Source organism: Plutella xylostella, chromosome 28 (assembly GCF_932276165.1).
Source record: "Plutella xylostella chromosome 28, ilPluXylo3.1, whole genome shotgun sequence".
Taxonomy (NCBI): Eukaryota; Metazoa; Arthropoda; class Insecta; order Lepidoptera; family Plutellidae; genus Plutella; species Plutella xylostella.
In genome coordinates, this window is record NC_064008.1 from 642,661 (window position 1) to 665,654 (window position 22,994).

Sequence of the window (22,994 nt, forward strand, 5' to 3'; positions counted from 1 at the left end):
GATTGAAATAATCTTATCCCTTTATTCGATTGTATGTATGTATGTATGTCTGTTTCTTTGTTCCCTCCTGTAGCCTAAACGGCTTAATTACTTAACAAGTAAAGAACAAAGGCCTGTTTCATTATTATTAATTATAATTATGCTCTGTCCGTCAAACTTACCTCATTATATTCAATGTGATCTTATTGTTAAAGATAGTAAGTAATGTACAATTGGATCTACCAATGATTACAAATTGGGTGGGAGGTGACTCATAGGTCATAGGTCCGCATACTAAATAGATAAAGTTAGCAGATTCAATTGTTAGCATAATGTTAACAAAAATGCATCTCGCTGCTAAATCACTTTCATATAATGTGTTTGTTTCTTACAATCACAATCTGTCACCCCCAGGATACCAACAGACGTCCCGACCTGGGCTCTCCACACGGCCAACGAGCCTCTCTTCTCTCCAGCCAGCCTCCTGACACACAAATACCGAAATCTTATAAACATCTCTCTGATCGACGTGGGAGGCCATTTTGCCGCGTTTGAAGTGGAGAAGGAGTTTACAGAAGATGTGTTTAGAGCGGTTAAAGAGTTCCGGTTGTGGCATGAGAGAAATGAAAATAGAAAGGGTTGATTTGTTGGTGTTTTGTTTTAGTTCTTTTCCAAATACAGTACAGTAAACAGTAAAAACCCCCGATATTCAACACTAGAAGGAGCATGACTTTGAACAGACAAGCCGATTTTGATAAAATGTGGCTAAGAACACTCGCATTAATATTACCTATGTCCAATATTACCTAAGTATACCCAAACGTCTTAAATTTTTTTTTGGATCATAGGTTATGATTTAAAAACAAACTTCTTAATAAAAAATTGAAGACGTTTGGGAGCTAAGCTACCACGGACTGGTGCACAGACACGTTAAACTTATAGCACCCCATTTTATTTTTTAATCATTAAGTGGTCGAGATATTTTTTTTAATAATTTCTTGTTGGCACCGAAATTCTCAGTTTTTTCTAGGCAATCAGGTTAATTAAGAAAAAATAAAAACAAAACCACTGACTGAAACGAATTTGTATTTATTGTCAAAATAAATATTAGACAGACTGGCAAATAAAGCATACTGGCCCCTTAGCATGAATTTTCATCGTGAACGTGATGTGAAATTACTCGATGAATTTTGTAGGGGAAAATTTAGTTCTGCTACCGACCGCCAGTGGCGCTGTTCATATTTTCATACAAAATTACTCGATGAACTCTATTTCACGTTCACGATGAAAATTCATGCTAAAGGGTCAAAGGTTGATTAAAAAAATATCTAAGTAGAAATTTTGAATAACAATAATTATTTTACTGTCACCTAAACTTGGAAGACATTCACAAGTTTAGGCAGGCATTCACAATATGCGTTGTGTAGAATATCAACTGGAAAACATTTGCTTATGGGACATATTCTTATCGTCAAATAATATACATACACATGGACATAGGTCCCATATGTTATATATATATTCTAATGGGTTAAACTTCTCATTTTTTAGAAAACTTCCACACCCTTTAACCATGCGGGAGGAAACCGCTGAGGTGGACCGCCTTGGAGTGGAACCTGTGAAAAAATATTCAATATACAGGATGTTGCAAAAGTGGTATACTAAGGGTGGATTCGACCAAGCTCGAGTAACTTTTTACTCAAGAGTAAACTACCAGTTACTCGGGAGTAAGCAGATTTTGCATTCTACGAAACCTGAAACCAAGATAAGTAGCTCATACCAAGAATAAAAATTTATAACGCCAAAATTGACGGTATAGTGCCCTTATCCGAGAGTAACTTTGTAATGGCGGCGACACATCAGCTGATTAGAAAACCGTCTTTGGCATATAAACACATGTGTCAAAACATAAACAAAGAACGTTAAACAAAGCACGTTAAAAGGGAAATTCTGAGAATAACAACAGCGATTAAAAAAATCAATTTCATACTATTATAATCCATTCAAACTAAGTTGGCATGTCATTTCTATTGCATGCTACGTAGTACGGTTTCGTTCCTCGTTCATTCAATTAATCACGGTAGAATGCAAATGTACTTATCCCAGATATTTACTCGCGTATAAATTTTATTCTGGTATAGTTATTGTCGTGTAACGTGATGTTTGGACGAATCCACCCAAACCAAACCGAATGGGGATGACTATACTGAACAACTTTTAACGTACAACTAATAGTAGAAAACAGTGAAGAAGGGTTAATTTCTTTGCAGAACGAGCGCGACAGAAAATATTGCGTCTTGCGCCACATGCTAGGTATGCAGTTAACTTATAATAAGAACAATTCTTACCTTAGAAAGTTTGTTCATAACCAATAGGGGATGAAAATTTGTATGAAAGTTCATAAATTTTTGCCTTCAAATATATAAAAATACCCTTTAAGTACCTCGAATTTGGCGCGAGCAAAGCGGGTAAAAGCTAGTTAAATAAATAAAATAAATAAGTTTTCTCACCACAGGGGACGGGCGGCGAAGGGGACGGCGGGGGACCCATGTTGTGGTCTCGCAGGATTCGTCAGTACACTCCTGGTAGTACGCCTGGGCCATATTCAAACATATTCAATATTGTACAGGATTGCAGAAAGGGTATACTAACCCGAAAGGGAGACTCAGGGGTCAGTAGAACATAAGCTCTTCAGAGCGCTTAGTAAACCCGGATTAGTAAATCTATAAGCAGGTAAAAGCTAGTTAAATAAATAAAATAAATAAGTTGCCTTACCACAGGGGACGGGCGGCGAAGGGGACGCTGTAGGGGACGCTGTAGGGGACGCTGTAGGGGACGCTGTAGGGGATGCTGTAGGGGACGCTGTAGGGGACGCTGTAGGGGACGCTGTAGGGGATGCTGTAGGGGACGCTGTAGGGGACGCTGTAGGGGACGCTGTAGGGGTCGCTGTAGGGGATGCTGTAGGGGATGCTGTAGGGGACGCTGTAGGGGATGCTGTAGGGGACGCTGTAGGGAACGCTGTAGGGGACGCTGTAGGGGATGCTGTAGGGGATGCTTTAGGGGACGCTGTAGGGGATGCTGTAGGGGACGGTGTAGGCGTTGCTGTAGAGAGGTCTCGCAGTTTTCGTCAGAGTCGTCAGTACACTCCTGAGAGTAAGCCTGCACCTGCCCAAACATATTCAATATTGTACAGGGTGTTGCAGAAAGGGTATACTAAGCCGAAACGGGGATGCCGAAAGAAGATGACTCGATTGTAAACAGGGTAGGGTAGAGACCCCAGTAGTCGGCAGTTTAACGACTTTGCTGAAAAGGAATCTATGCAACTTTGTACCAACAAGTCATAGAAAATATCTTTTTACCGTATGAGGACAGAAAATAAGTCTATTTTTATAAATTCCTTTAAATATATAATAAAACCATCATTAAGTATATAATAAGTGGACTTTTAAGTAAATATAGCGATTTTCTCCAGTAGTCGGCCCCCAAAATCCAGTGGTCGGCCCCCTTGGACCCAGCACTCGGCCGGTTATATTATCATACAAATATTTTGTATCAGATGTATATTGTATATAAGATGCTTGGTGTTATCCAACCGAAGCCAGATACGTTGACAAGATCTTCTAGACGTGTTAATAAATTAAGAGATCAATGTAAAAATAAGGTGTAAATCGGTTTGACTGATTTTTGTTGTTTAATTCATACACTCTTTTTAAATAAAGAAATTTTGAATTTGTTTTTTTTTATTTTTATACAGGGTTATAATATTTTTATTGTATGGCCGATCCATCTCCAGCGCCTCATTGGGATTACTTTCTTCAATGGGATTTGGTTGCATTTCTACATTAGAAATCGTGTCCGGCCGAACGAACGAACGGAGAATCGAACGGAGGCACCCTGTTGAAAGTAACTTGGAGCTTGTGATGTAACTTTGTAGTCCGCCAAGTTTCACAGCCATAGAGAAGGACCGACTTTACGTTGCTTTCGAATATAGACAGCTTTAGACGAAGGGGCATTATGTGCGACTTCCAGACTGGTGTCGGCTGGTCAAAAGCTGCTTTTGCTTCCTTGGTCCAGTTATCTATATCCATATCATTACCGCATTTGTTCATCAGGATACAGCCATGGTAGCAGAAGGTGTCTAGTAGCTTCAGTTGCAAGTTGCCCAAGCTAACATGTTCTATACTGCTGGAACTAACTGTCATGCTTTCGGCTTTTGCCGCATTTATCTTAAGGCTATATTTGCCACCTTCTTCAGTTTTTAAGATCTTAAAATTTTGGGTTTACGAATAACATTGAAGTGACAATGACTTTAAATATATAAAAATACCCTTCAAGTACATCGAATTTCGAAAAATGGATACACTAAGCCGAAAGAGGATGACTCAGGGGGTCAGTAGAACAAAAGTTGTTCTGAATGACCCCCTGAGTCACCCTTTTTCGGCTTAGTGAACACTTTTTGCAACACCCTGTATAGCGTATTAAGCCTAAAGGGGTACTTACAGGCTTACCCCCTTATTCATAGAAAAGTTACAATACGTTTTAACTAATAAACTGTTTTGTCCCTCTCTGTCAAGAAACAAATTGTTCTTTGTCGGAGAGGGACAAAACAGTTTATTAGTTAAAACGTATTGTAACTTCTCTATGAATAAGGGGGTTATACTCAACAACTTTTAACCTGCTCTCTATAGTAGAAAGTCACATGAACTAAAAGTTTATATTTAGATATAAATAAAATTCATAATTTTCAAAATCAAGTCTTGGAATAAATAGAATGATCCCCTAATCGGAGAAGAACAACCATTAAATATACATAATTATTATTACCTTATAAATTAAAATTTTGCAATATTATCCCTTATCAATTGAATCAGTTATTTCATGCATTGTAATTAGGTACAAGTTTTTTTAATAGAAATTCTTTGCGTGTGCAATTTGAGGGTCACAATTTACCCAAGTCACGTGGTGGACATTACGTGGCGTATGCATATACAGTGTGTTGTTTTTCGGTCCCGACAAACTTAAAGGGTGGATTCTACGAGTGATTTAATCGAGAAAAAATCCCCATATGTGGGGGTCTAAGTAAATTAAATTAGATTTTCTTCTTCTTTATAGAAAATCATATCTCGACAATTAAACGCCTTACGGACATTCTGAAATAAAATACTTTTATCCGAAAAAAGTCACCACAACTGCTAAAAAATTACATGAAAAAAGGTCAAAGCAACTTTAAAATGATGTCAAATTATAAACTTTGCCAATAAAAAATGAGGTTCGTCACATCGAGTCATGAAAAAAAAAGAATGATGTGTTTTACAACATCAAAATAAAAATAAATTGCCTTCAGAATTGACATAATTGAGATTGAGTGCCATTTTCTCCATCGTCGGTTATCTAACCGACACGACAGGGATTGTTTTATAAATTAAACGTCATCTCCATATAAAATTCATGACAGATGTGTCAAAAGTTAACCACTACTCTTTCTATTTGTTATGCTATAACCGAGAATGGAGAAATTGGCACTAAACATCTCAATTATGTCAATAAAATGTCGTCACCTCTTCAGTCACGTTACTTACTTGATAATAGTGGTCGTAGTCATCGATCTTGCGGCGGAAACGCTGAAAATTTCAATAAAATACATTATAATTGACTCCCAGCGAAAAAAATGACTTAAAAATTTTACCGGTATACCGGTATCCCGGTGGGAAATGAGGAGATTTACCAGTTTAACTGGTATCTGTTTGTAATGTACATAACAGATGGAGCGATTTACGTTTGTTATTTCGTTTATTATCCTTTTCAAATATTTATAGCTACAGCTATATCTAGCTGCTGTATTGTTATTTTTTATGGCTCCATAATGACCAGTTATGGTATGAGTATCAAAATATCTACCTAAGTTTAAAATTTGATGCTGGGAATCGAACCTGGAGCCTCCAGTACAGATGTGCAAGCAGAATTTGTTTCCTAATTATTGACGACTGAATAGTGTAGTGTATTGGTCAGAGACCCTGACTGCTACCCCAAAGGTCCCCGCTTCAATTCCCGCATGAGCAGATATTTTGTTTAAATTTAAAAGACAGATATTTGCAGTCGGTCTTGGGTGTCAATACATGTATGTATCTATCTATGTATCTGTGTAGATAAATCAGCTGTCCGACACACATAACACAGGGTCTGCCTAGCTTGGGGTTGGATTCTATTATTCTTCGTGGGGGTGAAAGTACCTGCACCTGGCTCTTTCGAGTGGAACCTTTGTGCATGTCCCCAAGGTCTAAACTGCCTTCCTAAGCTAGGACCATTTCCCATACGCTGGTCCACTGCGGGTTGGTGGGTTCACATATCTAGATGTGCTAAATCTAGATATGCAGGTATGCATTGCGATGGTATACATTGTACTTAAATTCAAAGAACTCATTGGTACATGTCAGCGCGGGGATTCGCGAGAAGCGGGCGCTTACCTGACTGAGCTACCACCACTCAATACATTATATACTTGGGGTATATACCCTATATATATATATATATACATTAAGTATCTGTCAAAAGTTTCATGATAGTTTGCATTAGAGGCGCCACTTAGTAAACGATAAAACGTAGCTTTCGACAAGCTATCAAATCTGTGCAGCGAGCACATGATTCGATACTATTTTTGAATCTACACGAAGGGTCACTTTTACCAAACGCTAAACGTTTTAAATATATATATATATATATTATATATACCCTATATATATACATTGAATAATAACAATAATACTATAAAGGTTGATCTTACCCCCTGCTGTGCAAGCACTGCAGCCATGACGACGAATATAGACAGAACAAACACAAACAGTTTCATTTTGAAACCCTTCTGGTAACTTAATACTGAAAAATCGGTACATCAACTTATAAAGGAAAATTCTAAATTTCATACATGTTGAAATTTTCACCGTGATATTATTTTATGTAATTTCATGATAACTTCATGTAATTGTTTCCATGCAATTATTAATAATTTTCGTATCTAAGTACACAAATTAAAGGAACCAATAAAATTAATCAGACATGATGTGAAATTAATTTCTGCAATTTGCAAAAAAATAATTTTACGCCGAAGATTTTAATTAAATATCCTTTATTTTATATGATGGCATACCAGTCTTACGGTTTTCAGTCAACATAAATGAAACTTTTTGTTTTGTTCTGTCTCTTTTCACTGTCAATTAGATGCAGTGCTTGGACAGTGGGGGGGGGGGGGGGGGGGAGATAGAAAAAGTCGCAAGCGGCCGGACCCGTTTGAACGAGTAAAATGACTTGGATGGAATAAAAATAAAAATCTGTCCATTCGTTTGGTTGCTACGTTACAGACAGAGATACACGACGCTCCATGCTTGGTTTTAACTCCCCTCTTTTTTCGCAGAAAGTTAAATATTTTTTTTTAGTATTCAGTTTTGTTTTTCCCAAGCTTCGGCGTGCTGAGGGTCTAGTACAGAGGCGCGATTACAGGATTCGATTCTATTTTCGAATCTACGCAATACATATCGATTTGATAGCTTGTCGAAAGCTACGTTTTATCGTTTACTAAGTGGCGCCTCTAATGCAAACTATCATGAAACTTTTGACAGATACTCAATGTATAAAGGTAAAATTATGTTATGATTGTTATAAGGCTTTATGAATAAATACATTATTATTATGTTGTGTCGTTACCATCACGGGACCATGGGGTCCCGGGCATTTGGAAGGCGTGCATGGGGCCGAAGCCAACATGTAGAGGCCCGTTTGACAACATTAATCTATATGAAATGTGACACCAACCGAAGATTTTCCCTGTGTAAACTATGGAGTAAACCCAAGGAAAATCCTCGGTTAGTGCAGGACTATTGTAGGATATGGAGAAAACTAATACAGGGTTATGGAAGGGGGTACTAAATGGACTGGGTAACTGGGACTATGGAAGGACTATGGCCCCTGCCTGGACCTATATGTTTCATGTTTATTATTATTATTATTATTATATTACTGTGTTTATTTATCTCGACTTTTGAGGTCGGTGTTTTTAAACCAATACTCCCGCTCTGAAACCTTCAGAGAAGAGGAGCATCAGTGTCCCCGTGTACAAAAACTGAATCTCCTAAAACCTTACTAACTATAGTTGATGTGTGGATGGCTGCCTGCTTCTGCATGATATGTATGTTTATTTTTGCTTCTAACTTATTACAATATCTATGTAGACTTTTTGCAACAATTCCAGTGGCTCCTATTACTATTGGTATTATGTGTGTATCCGTGTTCCATAATCTTGCTATTTCTTTTTTCAGAAGGTGATATTTGCTTAGCTTTTCTATTTCTTTTGCTCCGATGTTGTAGTCTGATGGTATTGTTATGTCTATTAAGTATGTTTTGTTTTCTGCTTTATCTGTATATATTATGTCTGGTCGGTTGTGTGTGACGGTAACATCTGTCTGTACCGGCATCTCCCACATTACTTTCGCTTCTTCATTTTCTTTAACTTGTGGCTGTGTTAAATGCTCCTTCCACCATAAATCTGTACTATGTAGGTTATGTTTTTTGAGCAATGACCAGTGAACATATTGTACTACGTTGTTGTGTCGTTTTGTATAGTAGGTGCCTGCCAGCTTATCGCATCCAGAGGTAATGTGCTGTATGGTCTCATCCTTAGTCGCGCATAGCCGACACCTACCGTCTATTTCCTTTCTTAGAATGTCTCTCTCGTGCTGTCTTGTAATAACTGCTTGATCTTGAATGGCGAAAATCGAAGCTTCTAATGTTGATGACACTGGCTGTTTCTTGAGCCATCTGAATGATAACTCTCTGTCTATATTTTCTTTTTGAAGAACTGCCTTACAAAATTGACCGTGAAGTGGTTTTTCCTTCCAGGTGTTCACTCTCTTTTTAATTACTGCGCTTTTTATTTCTTTATCTGTGTATCTATTCTGGCTATCTAATTGTAATTCTTGTAGGTTTTCTTGTGAATCTTTGTAAATGGAGTATTTATCTTTGGTTTTGTCATGTTCTACTGTAGCTTTGATGATGTAGTCGGTTTCTTGGTCCAAATATTCCTTGTATTTAATTATTTGCGTCTTGTGCAGCATCTCAACATTAGTGAGTCCTCGTCCACCTTCTTCTAGGGGGAGATACAGTCTCTCTACTTCTGCTTTTTGTTGATGGGCTTTATTCATGGCTAACAGTTTCCTGGTTTTCGTGTCTATTTTCTTTAAATCACTCTGCTTGTAATTAATTATTCCGAAGGTGTAAAGCAAAACTGGAACAGCATATATGTTAATGGCTTTAATAAGGTTGCGAGAATTTAGGTGTGAATTTAATAACTTCTTTACTCTTTTAAAATACTCTTTTTCAGTTTGTTGTCTAATTTCGTTATGTTCTATTTTACCTGCTTCATTGATGCCTAAATACTTATAAGATTGACCGATTCCTAAGTGTGTAAATTCTTCTCCACTTAAAAGGACATGGCCCTCTCCTTGGTGTGATTTTCTTCTTCCAGCTGTTATGTGTAATGTGTTGCATTTATCTAGACCAAAGCTCATGCCTATGTCTTTTGTAAATATTTCAGTGCTGTCCAGTAGTACTTTCAATCCTTCCTTGGTTTTTGCGTATACTTTCAAATCGTCCATGTATAAGAGGTGGTTTACAGTTGTTCGGTCTTTAAGTCTGTATCCTTTGGTGTCATACTTGTTTAAGATTTGTGATAGTGGGTTGATGGCCAGACAGAATAGAAGCGGTGATAAGGAGTCCCCTTGAAATATGCCCCGGCGTATATAAATGTGGTCTGTTTCTACAGTGTCGTGTGCACCCTGGGCTGTCATTACCACTCTCCATTTGGGCATGACCATCAGTAGAAAGCTCTTGACAGCGTCAGGACACTCATAAAGTTCTAGCACTTTAAGCAACCATTCGTGTGAGACGCTATCAAAAGCCTTCCGGTAGTCAACCCAGGCTGTACTGAGGTTTTTCTTAGACGTATGAGCGTCTTCCAGTATAGATTTATTAATCATGAGATGGTCTTTACATCCTCGGGCACGTCTTCGACATCCTCTCTGTTCTGGTGCTATAATGTTGTTGGATTCGCAGTGTCTATAAAGTTCGTTAGCTATTACGGATGTGAGCAGTTTGTACATGGTAGGAAGGCATGCTATTGGGCGCCAATTTTTCGGGTTCTGGGTTTCTTCACTTTTGGGTATCAGAATTACTTTTCCTGTTGTGAACCAGTCTTCTATTTCTTCTGCTCCCTTCAAAATGTTATTGTATAGCTTTGTTAAATGTTCATGCGTGTTTGTTAGGTATTTCAAGTAATAGTTTTGTATTTTATCTATTCCAGGTGCTTTCCAATTGTGTGTCTTTCTTATTGCAGCTTTAACCATGTCTATTGAGATTTCTTCAAAATCACTTTGTTGGATGTTAGCGTTGGCTTGACTTATTTCAGATATCCAGGGTGCTTGTCTATTGTATGGAATCGGTTGTGATAAAATTGATGACCAAAATCCTTCAATTTCATCCTTGTTGGGTATTCTTTCTGGTGGTTCAGTTTTTCTGTCTAGATTTCTGTAGAATTTGTGCTGGTTTTCGTGAAATAACTTGTTCTGTGCTTTTCTATTACTCATGTCTTCATACCGTTTTATCCTTCCTGCATATGCTTTAATTCTTTGTTTGATTGTTTCAGCTGTGTTGTCATGATCCTGTTCGTTAAATATGTTGTATTTTTCATATAATTTATCTTTCAGTGTGTTCATTTTTCTACTTGTTACGCCTCTTTTAATTTCAGTGAATCTCCCTAACTCTTTCCGTAGCACTTCTATTTTCTTCTTTATTCTTCTTTTCCATGGTGGTTCTCTATTCTTTTTTGCAGTGTTGGTTGGGTGATACGGTTTCTGGTTATTGGTAAGTATTAGTGTTTTTGCAGTTGCGTATATGATGTCATTGACTTCCCTGAGTGAACTGTTGGTGGCCAAAACTATCGGTAAGTATTCGTTTAATTTTTGTAAGTTGCTGTAAAATTGTTTGCAAAATGTTGGTTTCGGTAAGTATTTCCTATCTTCTATTGAGCTTTCTTTGGTTTCAGCTAATACCTGTAAAAATGTGAGTATGAGTGGATCAGTTTCTTCGTTGACTTCAATGTCTGTACTGTCTGTAATGTGTGGTAGCGAATTTTCTGATGTATTTGTGTTTGATATGCGTGTTTGTATTGGTGTGTGTTCTGGTGTTATGTTAACGTTAATAGGTGATTGTGTATCTGTGCGAGTAGATGGTGTTGGTGATTGTGAGATTACGTGTGTGGGTTCTGAGTTTTCTTGAGCTTGTTTTCTGATCTCATCCAATACCAAATCGGACAAGGCTTTACGGGACAAAATTACTCGGACTTGGTTTGACAAAGTGTTTCCGTTAAATTTGTGTATTTTTGGGTTGGTTGGGTTTCTTTCCTTAAATAATCTTTCTAGTCTTTTCATGTATCCTGCACCTTCTGATTTTGCTTTAAAGTAACACCACATTAACTCTTTTATTTCGTCGTCGGACCATTTATTCTTTGCATTTCTATCTATTGTTGACCTATTACTTCCAGGCAATGTTTGTTCTATGTTTCTGGTTTCTGGTTCTGTTCGTGTATCTGTTTGTTGGGTATCTGTCTGCGAATTAATTTCTTCTGCTTGTTGTTTGATAAGTTCTAACTCCTGTTCTGGCAATGTATTCTTTTTTATTACACATCTGGCTTGGTTTGAAAGGGTATTTCCGGTAAATTTACTTGCTTTCGGATTGGTTGGGTTTCGTTCCTTAAACAACTTCTCCAGTCTCCTAATGTATCCACTTCCTTGTGCTTTTGTCTTGAAGTAACAAAACATTAACTCCCTAACTTCTTCGTCGGACCACTTTCTTCTTTCGTCTTCATTATTCGTATGTGAACTTGTCGTGTCCTGCTCCGATGTACCGGCAGAGCTAGTGGGCGAAGCCCCGCTCTGCAAAGTATCATCAGAATCCCAGATAAGTTCGGCTGTAGTCCCTTCGGTTTCCCCGACTCTCGCCCGCCTGTTCAGCAGAGAGCCACTGGCGGTTCGCATGCTGCCACGTCCAGCACCAGCTCCAGACGTGCCCCGGCGATCGCCCCCGGGCAGCGGCCCAGTACTCGTATCATTATTAATCATTACTCCATAAGGGTTGCCATAGCCTTTTAGCGTGTAAGTTTTCTTTTTACAAGTGTCCCCCTCCCACGTGGATCTGATGGTCGATCCGGACGTTAAGGTTGGACTTGGGGAGGGTTATTATTATTATTATTATTATTATTATTATTATTATTATTATTATTATTATTATTTATGTTGCGTCGTTACCATCACGGGACTATGGGGTCCCGGGCATTTGGAAGGCGTGCATGGGGCCGAAGCCAACATGTAGAGGCCCGTTTGACAACATTAATTTATATGAAATGTGACACCTACCGACGATTTTCCCTGTGTAAACTATAGAAGTAAACCCAAGGAAAACCCCCGGTTAGTGCAGGACTATTGTAGAATATGGAGAAAACTAATACAGGGTTATGGAAGGGGGTGCTAAATAGACTGGGTAACTGGGGCTATGGAAGGACTATGACCCCTGCCTGGCCTATGTTTCACACACGGATAAAAAGGCAGGGGGTGACTCGCACACACAGTAAATGGGCCCCCCAAAACAGTCGCTAGCACATTACAGTGACGTAGCAACAAGGGGGCAACATGGCATGAGGTGCTAAGGATGGAGAGGTATTCCACGGCTCTCAGGACAATCGCGTTATCGGTCAAGATCCCTACAAGCACCTTACTGGGTAATACATCCTTCCTCGAGCATTGCTGCTCTAGCGGTACACCACTCAAGCCAGCCAATGAAAGCAAGCAAGAGGTGGGAGATCCTGTTCCTCGTCAGTGTTCACTCTGGACAACCAATAAAGGCAAGCCAGAGATGAAGAACAGGGGTTCTCCCCGGCATCGGGTGGGTGGGGTCGCTAATGCCCAACAGCTCGCCACAAGCTGCCCTGCCGCCTTATTATTATTATGTAGATGACAGGAGGAAACGTAAACTTTTTTCGTGTTCATAAATAGCAAAACCCGTACTAGAAGCTCTGCGATTGCGTGACAATTCTTAAAGAGCCGAGTGAAACGAAACGAGGCAATACAAACGAGCCGGGTGAAGCGAGGCCATATATCTCAACCCGGCAATCCCTAAAGCCTAACCTTATCGGCATTTCCTAAACCCTAAAGAGCCGATCGAAGTGAGGCCATTCAAACCGAACCTGTATTTTCTAAAGCCTAGAGAGCCGAGCGCAACGAGACAATACTAACCTTACTGGCATTTCCATAAACCCTAAGGAGGCAAGCGAAGCGACGACAAACACATCAAAGCCGCATTTCCTAAAACCAGAGAAAACAAAACAAACCGACATTTTCAAAAACGAGTGAGATGTACGGCATCGGCTCGGCTCTTTACGGATTAGGAAATGATTTTTAGGTATTTATTACCTTCGCCCGGCTATCTACAAGGTGATGTAAAATATAATAATAATATAATATAAACACTCACACCTTGTACTAATGTACTCCCTTGCGGGGTAGGCAGAGGTGCATTGCTGCACCCACTCTTCGCCAGTGTTTATGTTGGTCCCAATGTAAGGGGGCAGGCCTATTGCCATTTTACGGGCACATCCAAGACCCGAGAACAAATATCTGTGTTTAAACAAATATCTGCCCCGGCCGAGAATCGAACCCGGGACCTTCGGCACAAGAGTCAGATGTGCTAACCGCTGCGCCATCCGGTCGCCTATGATGATGTAAAAGTGGTATAGAAAGTAAGGGGTGACCTAGGAGGTCATTCAGAGCGACATTAAAAAAAATCAAGAGTCCAAGCTTTATTTCATTTGATTAATATAAAAAGTACCTAAATGATTATCAAAGTTTATGGTACCAAGTAGTTACAGTGCCACAAACTTATCTGTTCCGGTGACAGCTCACATAAATGTCTAATATTTCTTAACTCTAAATAAATTTAAAGTTTGCTCGTTAATTCGCTCTTGCGGTGTTAATAACCCATCTAATCTTTTACAACATAGAACTCATTAGTAAGTAATGAGATATGAATCAATTTAGTTCGCTCTCACCGGAACAGATAAGTTTATCGCACTGTACCTAATTGAATATTAGTTTACCAATAACTACTTATTCAGGTAAAATTTTAACGTCAATACACGGATGTATCCGAGGACACAGCTACACCCATTATTTTTTTTATTACGTCTTTCCTCATCCAGCCACTTTTGGGCATCATAAACTACACTGCCGGGCAATGAAAAAGTTCCACTCGAGAAATGCCGACACCAACACACCCATTTTTTTTCAAACATTTAATTATAAAAAGAACAAAATACTTCAATGTTGCAGAATGCGTCATTAAGCTAGCTTTTTCCGTTTAGGAGAAATATAGTAATTTTCTCAGTGGAACCTTTTCATTGCCTGTGAGTGTAATTACATTGAAATATAGTAAATAGTTGTAATATACCCATTTCGCGTAAAAAAATATTTGGCTCTCCGCATTATTTTCTGGTTTACCTCTTGACGGAGGTCAGGTACAGATCCATCGTTATCGTAAGCCTGATTATTGGACTTTCATCATCATCAGCCCATAATCATCCACTGCTGGACATAGGCCTCTCCCAAGGAGCGCCACAACACTCGGTCCTCGGCCTTCCTCATCCAACCACTACCCGCCACCCGCCTAAGGTCGTCAGTCCAGCGGGCAGGAGGGCGTCCCACGCTGCGTTTGCCTGTTCGTGGTCTCCACTCGAGAACAGTATTGGACTTTACTTTCGGAGAAAATTAACCTCTCCCAAGAAGACCACACTCTCAACTTCTCAAGTATTCCTAGTCATTTTGTACAGCGGATTTTAAAACCTCCACATCCATTATACCTAAACCTAAATACATACTGCCCCAATTAAAATATTTTCTATAATAATTCTATTAATTAAATAACCTAGTGCTCCTCATCTGCGATTGTTCGTTCTTACCAAGTAAACCCGCTTTACAGGAAATCTTCGGCTACCACACAAACATGCCGACCAATTCCGACACCAGCTACTACATGAAGCTCATCCTCGGATCTCTGCTGCCCTGGTACCTCGAACCGGTGTTTGCGGCGTAAGTATAGCTCTTCGTAACTTGCTGGCGTAAGTGGTTCTCTTATAATCTGTTTTTCTCCTAAGATGTAGTGACCGCATACTCATACAATCCTTACTCCTTCCTTAATCCTTAGTCGGTTAAAGGCCGACACTACCTGGGTCCCCTTCCCAGGTGTCTGTGTAGATTTTCCTCCAGGAGTGCATAAAACTATATTTTATTAATAATATATATATATATATATATATATATATATATATCGCCTTAAAAAGTTTTCCCGTGGGATTTCCGGGATAAAAAGTAGCCTATGTTTTTTCCCAGGGTCTACACCGTATGTATACCAAATTTCATTCAAATCCGTTCAGTAGTTTTGGCGTGAAAGAGTAAGAGAACATATATTATATATATATATATACAGTGAAACCTGGTTAAGTGAGACTTCAAGGGTCCTGCAATATCGTTTCACTTAAAGAGGTATTCCACTTACCCAGTGCCTCAGATAGGTATACAGGTATAAATAAATATCTGTCTCATTTACAGAGGGTTCCATTAATAGAGGTGAGAATACAGGTTATTTCAGTTATACAGGTGCGATCATTAAATAAAATTCAGCACGATCTTCTTCGCGTGTTTTCCCACTTTCATAAGCGGATATTAAATTCAGTTTTTCACGAAATGATAACGATTTTAGCTATTTGTTTTGGCATTTTTCAAATTTAAACATCTGTATGATAGTAGAGCGAAACTAACACTGAAGGTAATTGATTAATAAATACATTGAACTAAACCACAGAATAATAACTAGTACCAGGTGACTAAACTGAAGCTCCAAATTTGAACTTACGTACTTGGAATTACGTGTGGAATTTGTGGGTATAATAAGAATGAGTAAAACCACAACAATGTTATCTCAGTTACAGAGGTTTATGCATATAAAATTTACTCGCTGTCTCAGTTATAGAGGTAACCATGATGATAAATCGAAAGAACAAATCCCAGATACAGAGGCTTACCTCGTCCCACTAACAGAGGTAATTCAGTGCCAAAGTGTTGGGACCTCCGCATGAGTTTCAGCTATGGAGGTTTCTCACTTATCCAGGTCCCACTTAACCAGGTTTCACTGTATATATATATGAATTTTAAGGCGAAGCGAAGCGCGCGGGAACAGCTTGTTTCATATAAAGAATACTTACCGCTCGAGGCGAGGCGGTGCGGAGTTGGAGTTGGGTGACTCAAATGAGCTATAACCTTTTTTGATAGGATAGGTAATGAAGAAAGACAGAAAAATAAAACCGTTAAAATAAATTTGTGTTTATTGTCCAAACAAAAAGTTTTTTTCATTCATCCCTGGAAATGTGTGCCATTAATTGAGCTAAGGAATCCGCTGTAAAACAAATAGAATTAATTTTATTGAGTGATCTGAATTTAAAATCCGGAATAATATCTGAAATAATAAAGCACTGAAATGAAAGGCTGATCTATCTTGATAAAAAAATATAAAATAATATGGTTAGTATATAAATATAAAATATGGTTAGAGCATAACCAGGGATTATTGCTTGACTTTTGACACATCTATCAAAAATTTAGTATGAAGATGACGTATAATTGATCAACTTTTCTCTGGTTACGATCTAACCAACTATAAAAGTGCCAATTTCACCATTCTCGGTTATCTAACCGACAGGGATTGATTTATAAATTAAACGTCATCTCCATATAAAATTCATGACAGATGTGTCAAAAGTTAACCACTACTCCCTGGTTATGCTCTAACAGAGAATGGTGAAATTGGCACAGCTTGATTAAAAAAAACAATAAATACTTATTGCATATTAATTTTACTATTACCCAAAATTTGGAAAACATTTACAGGTTTAAGGATTCACAATATGCGTTGTCTAGAATGTAAACCGGAAAATATTTACCTCTGGGAAATATTCTACTATGTCCCATATATTATTCTATTCTAACAGCAAGGCGTTGAAATCGATCAAAAGTTGCTTTGAAGAATACGGAAAAAACATTGCTCGGGGTTTTTTTAGAATAATCGATCATCCCTTACCTCATCCCTAAACCCCCCCTTAACTATCCCGACGATCCCTCTTAATACCTTGACTTTTCTCTTCTACGGTAGACCACCCCCAACGTTTAAGTCAGCTTGAGCATTGAGCCTGTGAAAAAATTGTTAGTATACAGGGTGTTGCAAAAGTGGTATACTAAGTCGAAAGGGGATGACTCGGGGGATTTATTCTATTCTGTGTGGGGGTGTAGGTACTTGCACATGGCTCTCTCGAGTGGAACCTATGTCTATGTGCATTTCCCCAAGGTCTAAAGTGCCTGCCTATAAGCTTGGACCATTCACCACCACGCTGCCGCTGTTCCACTGCGGGTTGATGGGTTCACATTCACATACCTAGATGTGCAAAATCCAGATATGCAGGCTTCCTCACGATGTTTTCCTTCGCCGTTACTCGGAGGATTATACTGAACATTTAAAGCACTCCTTATAGCAGAAAGCAGTGGGGGGTTAATTTCTTTGTAGAGAGAGCGCGACTAAAAACATTTGTCAAGTTTTGTCATGCGCGTCTTGCGCCCCATGCTAGGTATGCAGTTAACTTATAAAATACTTACTTTTAGACTTACTTTATATATATCTTAGAGCGGGGGTGCACGGTGGGAGGGCAGTAGTCAAACGGGCAGCCATTGCCTTGGCGTCTCGCCTGGGCAAAAATAATAATTATACAGGATGTTGCGTTTCTTTGAGAAACAGCCCCAGAGGAAGAGGACATGGGCAAGCCCCGATGGTAGGACAGTGGGCTGGTCATATCTGCCGAAGAACCGATAACCGTTGGGGTAGACGAGTTCTCGAGTGGAGACCACGAACAGGCAAACGCAGCGTGGGACGACCTCCTGCCCGCTGGACTGACGACCTTAGGCGGGTGGCGGGTAGTGGTTGGATGAGGAAGGCCGAGGACCGAGTGTTGTGGCGCTCCTTGGGAGAGGCCTATGTCCAGCAGTAGATGATTATTGGCTGATGATGATGATGAGGATGTTGCAAAAGTGGTATACTAAGGGTATTTTTAATATGGTGCGGATCTCATTACGCACGCGGGATTGCCCCGCAAGCGTGACACCGGCAAGTGTTATTTTCATACAACTATTTATTGTGAACATGCGTTGTTTAGAATGTAAACTGGAAAATATTTGCCTATGGCAATGGAAAACATTCACGGTACCCATGATAATTTTCAGAACCTGCAATCCAATGTTCACCTTTCTGGAAGTACAGTTGGCTGCAAGAAACCCCTCTCAGAGTAACATTGCTACTTAGTTCGGGTCATATTTCTTTGCAGCCCACTGTACGGCGGTTTGGTTTTCTTACCGCGGGGGCGCGGGGGGGGTGTGTTGGGGGCTCGCAGTACTCGTCAGTACACTCCGGGGGGTCCGCCTGCGCCTGCGCAAACAGAATGTTGCAAAAAGGGTATACTAAGTACATATTTTCACTTATTGGTATTTTTATGTTTTTGGGGCAAATAAAATGTATTGTATTGTATTATTTAAAATGAGTTTAGACCATAGTTTCAGATCACTAACACCCCTGTTACATTGTAAGTGTCATCAATCATCTTAAATTCTTGAAAGATGTGTCAAAAGTCAACAATTAATCCCTTGTTATGATGTACCAGTGGTGTTAATGATCTAATAGAGTACGGTGAAACAGGGCCTTAACAATGTTCTAGTTGGGTACACTACAGAATTCCGAATTACTTTTTTACGAATATGAAAATAACGATTTTCATAATTACGAATTTCATAGTTCCGAATAATTCACAATCCCGAATTTTAAGTTTCCGAATAGCGAAAATCACGAATAGTATAATAAACGAAATTTCACACAACAGATTTATTAAAATGACGAAAGTCAATTTTCCGAATATTATTATTTCGATGTTTCAAAAGTACGATTTTTTATTATATCGAATTGTTAAAATTACGAATTCCGAAGTTTTAGTATTCCGAAAATACAAATTCCGCAATTTTTCTTAGTGAATAGTCAGTGTTTATTAACATCATAATCCGTAAAGAAACAAAAATAAATAAGCTATTTTATATGAAACGCTCCGCTCCGCTTCGCTGCGCTCCGCTTTGTTTTTCGATATCTATGTGCACCTAACACGCTCCTCCTCGCTTTGCTCGTCGTCGCACCTATCTTTAGGTTTAGGTCCTAAGCTTTTTAAGATTAAACACCGTAAAAATCCGAGCAATTGTATTGCTTTTTTCTGTAACTTAACAACAAGTACTACAAATTTTAATAGTTTACTATTTAACAAAACTTGACAAACTTTGTTTACTCTATTTTTGAAACGCTCCGCTCCGCTTCGCTGCGCTCCGCTTTGTTTTTCGATATCTATGTGCACCTAACACGCTCCTCCTCGCTTTGCTCGTCGTCGCACCTATCTTTAGGTTTAGGTTCCAGGGTTTTTAAAGTGCGTATGCTTTGATTTGTTGTGAAACTTAACAACAAATAGTTTTCTATTTAACAATATGTCTTTTAAGCCGTATGTTAAACGTTCCGCTGCGTTCCGCTTTATTTTAAGACATCTTTGTGCACCTAACACGCTCCTCCTTGCTTTGCTCGTCGTCGCACCAATTTTTTGGTTTAGGTTCTAAAGTTTTAAAGACGTTTATGCTTTTTTGTCAAAATCACGAATTATCATATTTCCGATCGGGATTTTAATGTTTCGTGATTATAATAAATCGGTATTTTATTTTTCGTAGGTATATTAAAGTAATCGTATTTTTTTACGTTCGTATATTTAACAATCGTAATAATAAATATTCGTGATTATAATATTCGAAATTATAATTTCCGTGATTTTTATAATTCGGTATTTTAAAAAATCGGTATTGCAATATTTCGTAAATTACATATTCGGTGTTATCAAATTCGGAAAAAAGTTTTTCGGAATATTTGGGTGTTCCCGTTCTAGTTACCTTGACGGTCAAATGGCGTTGTAGTTAGTGGCCCTGACTGCCATTCCGAAGGTCCCGGGGTCAATTCCCGGCTGGGGCAGATATTTTTTATTTAAAGACAGATATTTTCACTCGGGTCTTGATATTTAGATTTAATATGCATTTTATATTTAATCTGTGTATTTGTGTACATTTATATATCAGCAGTCCAATACCCATAACACAGGCTCTGCCTAGTTTGGGGTCGGATGGCCGTGTGTGAGATGTCCCCACATATTATTATTACCTCGTCATCTGTCAGCACTCCGCCTCGTGGGCGGTAGTGGTCGGCGTCGTCGAGCTTGCGGCGGAAACGCTGCAAATATTAATGAAATACGTTGTTATTTAACTCCCAGCGAAAAAGTCTGTATCTGTCTAAAATACATTATATTTGAAACCCGGTGAAAAACGAGGGGATTTACAAGTTTAACTGCTATCTGTATCTGTCTGTAATGTAGAGCTACCAAACAGATGGACCGATTATCGTTTGTTATTTTCTGCCATATCATAATTTTCACAAATAATCGGGTCTAGCTGTATTCTTATTTTTTATGGCTCAATCATGACCAGTGCACAGGATCGAAGGGTGTGGAAGATAAAAGGTTTAAATTTTATTCGCTGGGAATAGATCCTCCAGTAAAGGTAGCTGCGCCAACAGAATTTATACCGAATGGAGTAGTGGTTAGAGACCCTGACTGCTACGCCGAAGGTCCCGGCTTCAATACCCGCAGGGGCAGATATTTGTTAAAAAGACCTATTTGTAGACGGGAATATGTATCTATGTAGATATATCAGCTGTCCGATACCCATATTACAGGCTTTACACATAAATAATAACAATGATTAATATTAAGTGTTGATCTTACCCCCTGTGGCTGTGCAAATACTGCAGCCATCACGACTAATATAGACAGAACAAAGACAAACAGTTTCATTTTGAAACCCTTCTGAAACTGAATACTGTACTGACAAACCGGCGCACCAACTTATAAAGAAAATTTCGTGTTCATGTTCATGTTGAAATTTTCACCGTGAAATGGTTTTGTATTATTTCCATGATTACTTACCTACTTCATTTAATATTTTTCGTTCCATATCTATTTAGAAATTAGTTACACGAAGGGAACCAATAAAATTTATCAAGAAATTAATTTCTGTAATTAACCGAAATTCATTTTACGCCGAAAATTTTAACATTAATTGAATACCCTTTATATGATGGCGTACCGGTTCCACTGTTTTCAGTCAGCAGAAATATAGTATATTTTCATGGCTGTAGTGCTTGGACAGGGGGTAAGATAGAAAATGTCGAAAACGGCCGGACCCGTTTAACGAGTCAAATGACTTAGTGTCAATAATTTCAAAAGTAATATAAATATATGTCAATGCTTAGGGTGGATTCGACCAAACATCTCGTTACACTAGGGTAACTATAGAGGACTAAACTTAACAAGATAGCAAATATCTGGGATAAGTAAGGTACATTTGCATTTATTTATTTATTTATTTATTTATGAAAACCAACAGCGTAACATAAAAAAAAACTTAATCTAAGTAACATAGTTTGTGAATAAGGCTAATAACAGGTCTTCCATTATAAGCTAATAGTTGGTGGGACAATTACATATTCTGATAACAACTAAAATTACAGAAGTAAATAATTATTCTAACTTAAATACTGATTTACTATTTATATATTTAAACAATGTGGTAAACTTAAATTTAATACTAAGTAGCTACTAGCTTAGGGCTGAGCGTGAAAGAACACCTCTGTTCCTACTGTATTTCATATGAAATATTATTATAATTACATGCTATAAATAAAACACATATAAACTTCAAATAATTGATAAAATAATAAAATATAATATACATACGTCATACATGATATAACATACCATACATAAATACAATATTGTAGATTATAGGTAAGTACTCAATAATAAATAAATGGCTAAATAATAATATTCTAAGACTCGAACAAAGAGATTAAAATTAAATATATTAAATTAATATATTTAATAATGATACCTACACGATCTTGTGGGCTAGTTAGTTGGATAAAATAGTTTTAATAATTTGAGTTTTAAATGATGATTTAGTGTGTGTGAAGAGGTCTATATGGCTGAAGGTGGAATTATAAATTCTTGGTATTCGCGTGAGTGTAGCATTTTGTGCATAATTAGTGCGATGCAACGGCACATGCAGGATTCTACCAAGTTATACCATGAATAATTGAATGAACGAGGAACGAAACTGTAATGCATCTTAAATAGAAATAGCTGCGTTTTCAAAGCATGCAATAGAAGTGACAAGCCAACTTTGTTTGAAATTTTAATGGATAATAATAGTATGAAACATCATTATTTATTTATTTAATTCTTTATTGCACTAGTGGGCTTAATGCTAATTTTATGATGACATTTTCTAATCAGCTGATGTGCTGTCCGTCAATTTTGGTGGTGTTACTTTTTATTGGGTGGGAGTGGGACACGATGCAGGCTACATAAAAAAAAAAACTTTTTATTCTTGGTATAAGCTACTTATCTTGGTTTGAGGTTTGTTTAAATGCAAAATACGCTGACATAGGTAGGGTTACTCGAATTTGGTCGAATCCACACTTAGATGGAATAAGATTAAAAAATAAAAATTTAATATCTCTTTAATTGGGGCTTAATAAAAGGCCTGATTTTGAGTTATGGTAACGGAAATCATTTAGAGGTGGAGAGTAATGATTTATGATTAGCAACGAAATACTCAGTTTTTGCAAGATATTCAGATGAAGAAAAACAGAAAAACAAAACCACTCAAATGAATTTGTGTTTATTGACAAAACTG

The 22,994-nt window shown here is 38.1% G+C and overlaps 2 protein-coding genes and 1 long non-coding RNA gene across 3 annotated transcripts in view; 1 reads left to right on the forward strand and 2 right to left on the reverse strand.

Annotated features, from left to right (window-relative positions):
• The window catches only part of LOC105389248 (juvenile hormone epoxide hydrolase), a 45,923-nt gene extending 45,295 nt beyond the window's left edge, over window positions 1-628 (forward strand). Inside the window, exon 8 of the mRNA XM_048631270.1 lies at window positions 394-628. Coding sequence (XP_048487227.1) covers window positions 394-622 — 229 coding nt within the window. The 3' untranslated portion in view covers window positions 623-628. The remainder of the gene's footprint in view (window positions 1-393) is intronic.
• An 860-nt stretch (window positions 629-1,488) lies between these two features.
• On the reverse strand, window positions 1,489-2,824 carry LOC119692061. The gene is made up of 3 exons (XR_007267941.1): window positions 2,755-2,824; window positions 2,490-2,573; window positions 1,489-1,595 (listed from the first exon to the last, which is right to left on the reverse strand). It is a non-coding gene; the product is annotated as an uncharacterized LOC119692061 (long non-coding RNA).
• A 13,662-nt stretch (window positions 2,825-16,486) lies between these two features.
• LOC105389257 lies at window positions 16,487-21,319 on the reverse strand. Its single transcript, XM_038110920.2, has 6 exons — window positions 21,023-21,319; window positions 20,404-20,472; window positions 18,526-18,597; window positions 17,787-17,863; window positions 17,254-17,314; window positions 16,487-16,524 (listed from the first exon to the last, which is right to left on the reverse strand). Exons 1-5 carry the CDS (start codon window positions 21,089-21,091, stop codon window positions 17,269-17,271), a joined length of 333 nt encoding a protein of 110 aa, XP_037966848.2. The 5' UTR covers window positions 21,092-21,319; the 3' UTR covers window positions 16,487-16,524; window positions 17,254-17,268.
• Between the last annotated feature and the right edge of the window lie 1,675 nt (window positions 21,320-22,994).